This window comes from Sinocyclocheilus anshuiensis, unplaced genomic scaffold, assembly GCF_001515605.1.
Source record: "Sinocyclocheilus anshuiensis isolate Anshui unplaced genomic scaffold, SAMN03320099.WGS_v1.1 scaffold70, whole genome shotgun sequence".
NCBI classification, from domain to species: Eukaryota; Metazoa; Chordata; class Actinopteri; order Cypriniformes; family Cyprinidae; genus Sinocyclocheilus; species Sinocyclocheilus anshuiensis.
In genome coordinates this window covers 2,142,433-2,151,669 of record NW_015542377.1, presented here as the reverse complement: position 1 = coordinate 2,151,669, position 9,237 = coordinate 2,142,433, and the positions used below count along the sequence as shown (strand labels likewise).

Genomic DNA, 9,237 nt, shown 5'->3' with positions numbered 1-9,237 from the left:
TGTTCACTGCTGTGTGTGTGCACTAAGGATGGGTTAAATGCAGAGCACTAATTCCTAGTATGGGTCACCATACTTGGCCACATGTCACGTCACTCACTTAAAAAAAACTTAACTGGAAATAACTGTTACCCAGCCTTAATCTGTTTATTGAACTTTTATAATACTAAAAGGATAAAGATACAGCAGAATCGAAACAAATATTTTCCCCACACTATCCACCAACCCAAATACAAAACTAAATTACACACACAAAAAAAGCCCGCAATACATAATTATAGTGTCAATTATGTATAATAAACTTTGAATCAGAGTTTAGAAACAACAAAAAAAAGAAATCGCCCAAGTACATTATACACATTAATATCAGCAAACGAAGCATTACAAATATAAACTCTGTACATACAATGCACACAGCCTACTTGTACTTAATACACTTTTGATTAAAATCAAGCCACGAGCATAAGGACATAATAATGATTAGATTGACAGATTACAGAAGAAGAATTTGCATAATCAGAAAAAATAATAATAAAAGGGTCCCAAGTTTCAGAAAATATGCCAGTATTGCCCTACAGCACCAGTTCTTTTTGTCTGATATAAAGTTATGCTGCTACATATTTATTTAATACTGTATAATCAACTAAAGTTGGTTCCATTTTAGTTAACAATTTCACTGACTTAACATGACGTCTAACAGTAGTGAAGTTGGTGCTTTTTTTCAAAGCAATTAATACCTTTAATCAGAAAGGAAGCATTAAATTGATAAAGTGTTATTAAGAAATGTATAATGTTATAAAATATTATTTCAAATAAATAGAAATAGGTTTCCACAAATAAAATATTAAGCATCCACAACTGTTTTCAACATCGATATTCATCAAATTGATTTGTGTCACTTTAAAAACTGTCTGCTATATGACTAAATGTAAATGTAATGTATAAAAAAAAATGTATAAAATGTAATGTATAAAATGTTAACAAAATGATACTTACATTTCTATACTATAAAAAGCCAATCGGAATCCATCAGACTGTAAAGAACTTCAGCATTTAGAGTGGCAGATGACATAACTGCAGCACACAATTATTATAAACAGACTATATGTTGGTGTGGACGCTAATATAGTTATCGTTATAGTTATTTTTCTCAGTGTGAATACTATTCATAACGCCCAGGAAATCTCACTAAATGAAGCCCACATTCACAGCACCACACAGTCACTCTGATGTAAAAGAGATAATCAGTCATGCAGTCTTGATAATGCAAAGTCTCTTTCACGCGTCACACATAAATCACGTTGATGTGTATACACAAGCAAAATGTTGCCAAGTTAGATATCTGGCAGGTTGTTGCTTTCTACTACTGGGGCAATAATACAAAGTCCTGTTCTCTTATACTGCTTTACAGCATGAAGAGGCTAAACGGACCATTTATTTTAGGATCCAAAACAATAAAAACTACCCTTTTAATATAAGCATTTACCTGGTGTACAATTTTGCCAAAGGCTTCCTGAAGTTTACCATGAATAGTGGCTAGTTTCTTGGCATCCCTGTTGGCCTCGTGAACAGGAATGAGCACTTTGTAGACTTCGTTCACTGCTTCATACAAACCAGCCTGGAGACAAATAATGAAACACTGCTTCAACAAGCTAAATATTATTATACATAGCAAACAAATAAATTAATAATTCACCCAAAAATGAAAATTTGCTGAAAATGTATTCACCCTCAGGCCATCCAAGATGTAGATCATCTTCATTGGAACGGATTTGGAGAAATTTAGCTTCACTTGCTCACCAATGGATCATCTGCAGCGAATGGGTGCCATCAGAATGAGAGTCCAAACAGCTGATAAAAACATCGTAATAATCTACAATTGATCGACACAACTCCAGTCCATCAATTAATATCTTGGGAGGGGGAAAAAAAAAGTCCGCAATCCATGATAATGCTTCCTCCAGTGAAAAAGACCATTCTCTGTTGTCCTCTCACATCAAATCCACCAACATATCTGTTTGTTTAGAACTGTTTTGGACTGTTTTCACTTGTAAATGTAGCTTGATCTGTGTACATTTATCTTCTGACAACATTTTTTCAGTGGAGAAAGCAATATTATGGATAGAGGACTTGTATTTTTGAAGCAACGATTTGAAGTTAAAAAGGTCTTAATAAATTTGTTTATAACAAACACGGAGCTTTTCACTTCACAAGACATTAATTGATGGACTGGAGTTGTGAATTATTGTGATGTTGTTATCAGCTGTCTAAACTCTCATTCTGATGGCACCCATTCAATTCAGAGGATCCTTTGGTGAGCAAGTGAAGCTAAATTTCTCCAAATCTGTTACGATGAGAAACAAATTCAACTACATCTTGGATGGCCTGAATGTGAGTAAATTTTCAACAAATTTTCATTTTGGGGTGAACTATTCCTTTAAAGCAAACAGAATGTAGTCAAAGTCATAGTAGAGGTCTTTTAAGCCACAGAGTAAATAACACACCATAGAAAAGGAGGCTGCAGCCTGTTCCAGCAACCCAACTAAGCCTGCCTCAGTGAAGTACTTCCCAGAGCAGATGCCCTCCTCGTCTGGGGACACCACGTCATCTGACACAGCAGATTCTTCCAGCACATTAGAGGAAATGTTCTGTAGTGTGACAAACATTTCATTAATATATTACATTAAAAGAGTAATCGACTGGCTCTTTATTCTCTGTGTCACAGTGTGTGGCAGGAACCTGAAAGGTGACACAGCCCACAGGCAGGTACTTGCGGTCCTCCAGCATGCTGAGGTACTCCGCCACCAGGGCGGCGCTGTGTACTAAGCACTGGGCTGCCTCTGCATGATTATTCCTCTCTGAGTGCTTCCCGGCCATATTTTGCAGCCAGGTCAGTCGTAGATCTGGGGATGTCTGGTAGCCCTTAGCAATCCTACATAACAGAAAGAATATTTTATTTTGTCTTGATAAATACTTAAGCTCACTAAGTCTGCATTTAATTGACAAAAAGTACAGTAAAAATAGCAACAAAAAATAATATAGTTAAATAGTAAAAATAGTAAGTTTTCTATTTGATATATTTAAAAATAAAATTTGTTCCTGTGAAGCTGAATTTTCTCCATTACGCCAGTCTTCAGTGTCACATTATCATTCAGAAAGCATTCTAATTTTCTGATTTGGTGCTCAAGAAACTGCTTAATATATCTGTGGAAAATACAATTCATTTTCTTTAAAGAATATAAAGTTCAGAAGAAAAGCATTTATTTGAAAGAGAAATCTTTTCTAACATTTTACATATCTTTAATGTCACTTGTGACTTTGGAATGGTAGTGTATAATTTATTAAAAATGAAAATTAAATGAAAAATGAAATAAATAATAGTTTTAGCATAAATAGTATGTTACAATTATGACATTTTTAATGGGTTTAAAACTAGCTACTTTACATGTTAGGTTAACTTCATGTCAAATAGCGTATCTAATACATTCAATGGTTCTCTTAATATAACAATGTGATGTTAAATCCATTCTGCAATGTAAGAAACAATACCTGTACATCAGATCAATTAGCATCTCTGGATCTTCTTGATGTTCCTTCATTTTTACTGTGTCCGAAAGAATCATGTGCAGGTTAAACACCAGATCTTGAACCTGAAACCAGAGACAAAATCAGTGTTTTGTGTCAGGAATTAGTAAATAGATGGAGGAAACAGATTTATGAACCTCACCTGGTCAGGAAAGGTGGTTTCTCTGAGCTCTAGGTCCTCTTCTGCATATGTGAGGATGGTCTTGAGTGAACGCCGCAGAAACTCCTCATTGAAGTTCTGGGACGTACCCACCAGAGACGAAAGAGACATGGTCACCTGCATTTTCACTCGTGCAAAGTTCTGCAGAAAAGAGAACAAACACACACAATTATAAACAGAGTCTAAATACGGTTTAAAAAATTAAAGTAATAAATATTTATACAAATATAATATTTAGTATATATACACAATACATAGTTTATACATATCTATTTTTATAATTTAATATACATATCTATATATAATCTATTTATAAATGATATGTATGTACTCATACATACATACTATTTTATAAATATACACTACTGTTCAAAAATGTGAGTTCAGAAGATTTTTTTTTGAAGGGAATTTTTTTATTTAGCAGGGATGCATTAAATTAATCAAAAGTGAGAGTAAAAACATTTAAAATGTTACAAAAGATTTATATTTCAGGTAAATGCTGCTCTTTTGAACTTTCTATTTACTAAAGAATCCTGAATAAATGGTTAAAAAAAAATAATCAAGCAGCACATTGCAAAATCATGTGACACTGAAGACTGGAGTAATGGCTGCTGAAATTTCTGCTTTCCCATCACAAGGATAAATTATATTCTAACATATATTAAAATACAAATAAGTTAAATTCTATTAATATTCTATTAATTCTATTAATTTCACAACATTAATGTATGTCTTTAGTGTAAACTTTTGAATAGCATTGTATTAAATAATATAATGCTGCAAAAAAATGAAAAATGGCATATCTGTTTATGTGGTATTGTGGTACAGAACTGAAGGGTGCAAACAATCCACTAATACTTATGGTGATTATGACAAAGTGTCTTTAAGTGTTTCTCACATTTCCAATCTCAAAGTTCTGTCTCATGAGGAGGTAGAGGGAGGCACTGGCGTGGGCTCTGATGGTGCTGATGCTACTGCTACAATTCCTCAGGAGCCGCAGGCACAGGTCAGCACACTGCTCGGTCTCCTCCTCAAACAGCAGCTCTGGAAACTAAACACACATTAAGACTTATACACTGCCACAAGAGATCACACTTCATAAATAAAAGCTACACTATTTCATTTAAAGAGTAATCACCAAGCAAAATTGCGTAGATCAGCTGCAGCTACATTGTTCAATAAAAACTCAAAATTCTGGTCTTTGACCTGATCAGCGTTCACTCACCTTTGACACGAGAGCTCTCTGTGTAGCGAAGCAGTGTTGCAAATATAGGGCACTTTGATTACATGCCATGCTGTGTAGCAGGACCTTCAGAACCCCTCCCAGAATGCTTTCTTTGGACTCCGTCACTGACACCGTCTACATGGCACATAGAGGAACCATAATAGTTATGATAAATGTCTTCTGTGTTAAAATATTGTGAGTTACTGATAGCAGTTGAGATCATTACCTGAACTATTATTTCTAGCGTATCCAATATGATGAGATTAGCTTCAGTTGCCAGGTTGCCATCAATAATTGCTTCATGCTCCAGCTCAGCCCTGGTCCTGACAAACAATGGGGTAATGAATGTTTAGAATGGTGCAATATGGCAGGTACAACAGCAAGCGGATCCTTGAATGCCACAGCAATCTCCACACAAGCATTCAAGTGAGTGTATACAGATGAAGGATGTCCTCTGCATACAGACCAAATATTTAGATCCATTTGTACATAGTTGAGTAATATTTTGTCCTTGCCTTTGTTGTAAAAATCCTTAAAATGTTAACCTAAACTTTGACTTATATACATTACGTACATTAATCTTTATGCTTTAAAAAAGTATAATGACAGTAATAAAAAAAGCTCTAATCTATATAATACAGACTTTGATTTTACTCATATGGACTTAATATTTACACATGAATTATTATTATTATTATTATTAAATGAACTAAATATTTACAAATAAATAAATAAGTTCTAATCTGTACAGTACAGGCCAGAATTTTTACCTATGGACTTAAAATGTATATTTTGATGATGATCTTAATAATAATAATAATAAAATGCACTAAATATGTAAATATTAAAACCAAATATTTAAATATACAATATATAAATACAAAATACAAATATATAAATATTATAAAAACACATATTTAAAAATCTATAAATACATTTTGTTTTTAATCTGTAAAATATATACTTGAACTTGAATGAAATAAAATTAAATAAAATAGCAATACAAATATTGAATGCACTGAATATTAAAAAAATAAAAACAAATATCTAAATATTAACAAAAAATTAAACAAACAAATACATGTTCTATAACCTAATCTTTGGAGGTTTGAGTTTGGCCTGATAATTTAAAAGAGGTTTAATGATTCCCGTGAACTGTAGATGTGTAAGCATATCCTAGTGAGCTTACAAACCTAACTAAGAAGGGCTCCTGGCTTCTCCCATTGTGCAGAGGGATTCCCTTAAACCTGTGTGGTATATGATTCATTCAAAAGAGGCCACACACAAACAGCTGTATCATAACCCTTCAAAGGGAAGGAATGAGCCATCGCCCTGTCACAGACTTGGCTGATTATTGTTAGAAGCAGAGAAGGTGGTCTGTTGTTAAAAGGTTTTTGAAAATGTAGCATAATACTGTATTGTTTAACTGTAACTCTGCAACTGGAGGTTCACTGTGTACATATATTGTGCAATCCGTGGTTAGGCTTTACTCATCAAGATATTTTATTTTTTACAAGTTAAATGCTAAATTAAACTTAAGCATTTAGTATAGTCATTTATTCAATTTAGACCCCACAGGTAAATCATAAAATGTTTTTTTCCCCCCTGCGGGTTTACTTTAAATGCAATTTAATACTGAAATTCAGTTTGCACACAGGGGCTCCAGGAGCTAGAGTAGCATTTTAAAAGGGGCCACAGTAATATGAATTCCCTGTGGGTGGTCCACTGAATAGGATTTGTTTTAAAAAAGTGTTGAATTGTACGGAAGCACCCACACTGCCAGGCACTTGCCCCTTTGAAACAGGGAGCCAAGTGATTACAGAATCAGGCCTGTTATTCAATGGCATCAAACAATTACCATCAGCAACATGTTTCAATATAACTAAATTAATTAAGACCAGTGGTTCTCAACTGAAGGGCCACGACCCACTAAGGGGCTTCAGAAAAACAGCAGCAAAATACTTTAATCACTACATATGAAGTTGGATTAACTAAAGGATGAGTTTTTTACTCCAATGAAAAACATGAATACTACATGTGCCAGGTAGAACTCAAAATGGCAAACAAAAGCTTTCACTATAGTACATAACCATTTACCACACCTTGTTACAGCACAGTAGGGCTATTGCAAACAGAAACAATACTGTACTACATAGATGTTTCCTGTTCCGATGAGCATGGACGGTATATGAGTGGAGCACTCACATGGGCCGTGAGCGAAAAAAAAACTAAACAAGCATAATTCTGAAAGCGCTAAAACTCACCATGAGTGTCGAGCAGGCTCAGTGTTGACCTGAATGACTGTAACAGCTCATGAATTACAGGTGAAAATCACTCAGATGATGATGATTCCAGTGGTTTAGAAGGACAGGATGCACACACGCATAGAGCGGGATAATACGCAGAGCGTCACACCACGTGAAAGTGAATCCTGAGCGGTGAACTAATTTTCGGCAGCCGGAATTTCAGTGCATCTCTAATTATTGGCGACATCAGAAATGGATATTATATAATAGCTGCTTTTTTGAACATTTTAACAATTTTAAAATATTAAAAAAGGATTTTTTACACGGCACCCCTGCTCTCGACAGACGGCACCCCGGTTGGGAAACACTGACCTAGACAATTCTTTGCGGAGAAATACTAAGTGACACCAGCAAACACTGCATCTCATCAAGACAAAATACTCTTAAACATTCTCATTCATTGTGTTGTGTTAAGCACTTCTAACACAATTGCAAAACATTTGTTTAAACTAAATGGTTTCATACAGGCATTTTTTTATACAAGCTATTTAAAAATATATAATGAAGCAATTTAAAGTAAAGAAAAATGAGAATAAAGTCAAATAGTACGATATCAAAGTCAAGTTCTCTGTCAAAATCTTATTGAAGTTATATTTTGTAATAGTACTTTTCCCCCCTAACTTTTTCTCCCCAATTATTATTTTTTTCCCCTCAAAATACATGACTTTTACATGAAAAACTACAAAATATTCCTTATCACACACACACAAAGAAAAAAAAACTATTGTAGTTTTACAAGGTTTTAAGCAGCTCTGTGTCACATGAATATGATGAAAATAATGCGGCAGTCGAACACAAGCAACAAAAATGTTCTGTTAATAAGTAAATGTTTAAAACATGATTTTACATTTTTTATTATATTATTTTTATTTTATTAGGATTAGGATCATGGAGGAATAAAGGTTGAGAACCACTGAACTCACAACGGACAACTGCCACCATGTTAATTCTCCAAATGAAATCACAATTAGATACAGAATGTGCTTGGAAAAGAAGTTAAAGAGAGCAATATGACAACTACAAAATATACTTCTCATAGCTCATTAACTTGACAGTAAATATTAGGTTAACTACATTACATTTTTAAATCACATTCTACATGTGTATGTACCCTTATGGCTAAATTTTGGACCTGAGAGGCTGGTTAAAGAGCCATGCTGCACTCTTGTTATAAACAAACTGGTTATAACAGAATCACATCATCCAAGCTGCATCCTACTCCATCTTCCCAAATAAACACACAATTATTGGTCTGAATCAGATTCTGGTCAGTGGTCAGTAATAACTGCATCCAAGCACCAGTAAAGGAGAGCAGAACCAAAGCAAGAGGGGGAGGGCTTTAAAATTCAGGTCTGAAGCAAAGGAAGGGTCACTGAAAGCAAAACACACTTTAGCTGTACAATACCTGACTGAACCCTGGCCCCTAAATAAACAGTACATGAAATAACAAGGCCAAATAAAGGGATTATTGGAAGTCAAACGGTTAATGGTTGTTTCTGTATAAATATGGAGAAATATGGGTTATTATTATAATTTTTTTCCCTTTTTTTACACTCTTACTACTGGACTTATCTGACCAGATTAAAAAGTTTGTACTTGTATCAGTTACGTTACATAATTGAAATGGAAGTCAAAGTTCACCCTACTTTAAATTTAGCTCAGGAACACACTAAACAAAAATTAAGTAAAGTAAAAAGAATAAAAATAAATTAATATATTAAATAAAATCATACTTGTCCATCTTTTCGCTGGTCTGACGCCAATGAGTCATGTCTTTTCTCCAGCGCAGGTTCTCCTGGCTGCCAAAAGCACTGCCTGATGGACTTCTCTCTGTGGAGGACAAAAGAAAAGAAAGGGCAACACACACATCAAGTTATGTCAACCAAGTTATGTCCAACAGAATATTGTTTATATATATATATATATATATATATATATATATATATATATAGCGTGCGTTGGTG

At 34.1% G+C, this 9,237-nt stretch overlaps 1 protein-coding gene across 1 annotated transcript in view; it reads right to left on the bottom strand.

Annotated features, from left to right (window-relative positions):
• Window positions 1-9,237, bottom strand: part of LOC107692429 (dedicator of cytokinesis protein 7-like) — a 51,176-nt gene that overhangs the window by 9,175 nt on the left and 32,764 nt on the right. The window contains exons 35-43 of the mRNA XM_016491477.1: window positions 9,007-9,103; window positions 5,194-5,290; window positions 4,968-5,102; window positions 4,641-4,793; window positions 3,725-3,883; window positions 3,547-3,647; window positions 2,737-2,929; window positions 2,502-2,645; window positions 1,484-1,615 (exon numbers count right to left, since the gene is read on the bottom strand). Of these exons, the coding sequence (XP_016346963.1) occupies window positions 1,484-1,615; window positions 2,502-2,645; window positions 2,737-2,929; window positions 3,547-3,647; window positions 3,725-3,883; window positions 4,641-4,793; window positions 4,968-5,102; window positions 5,194-5,290; window positions 9,007-9,103 (1,211 nt within the window). The remainder of the gene's footprint in view (window positions 1-1,483; window positions 1,616-2,501; window positions 2,646-2,736; window positions 2,930-3,546; window positions 3,648-3,724; window positions 3,884-4,640; window positions 4,794-4,967; window positions 5,103-5,193; window positions 5,291-9,006; window positions 9,104-9,237) is intronic.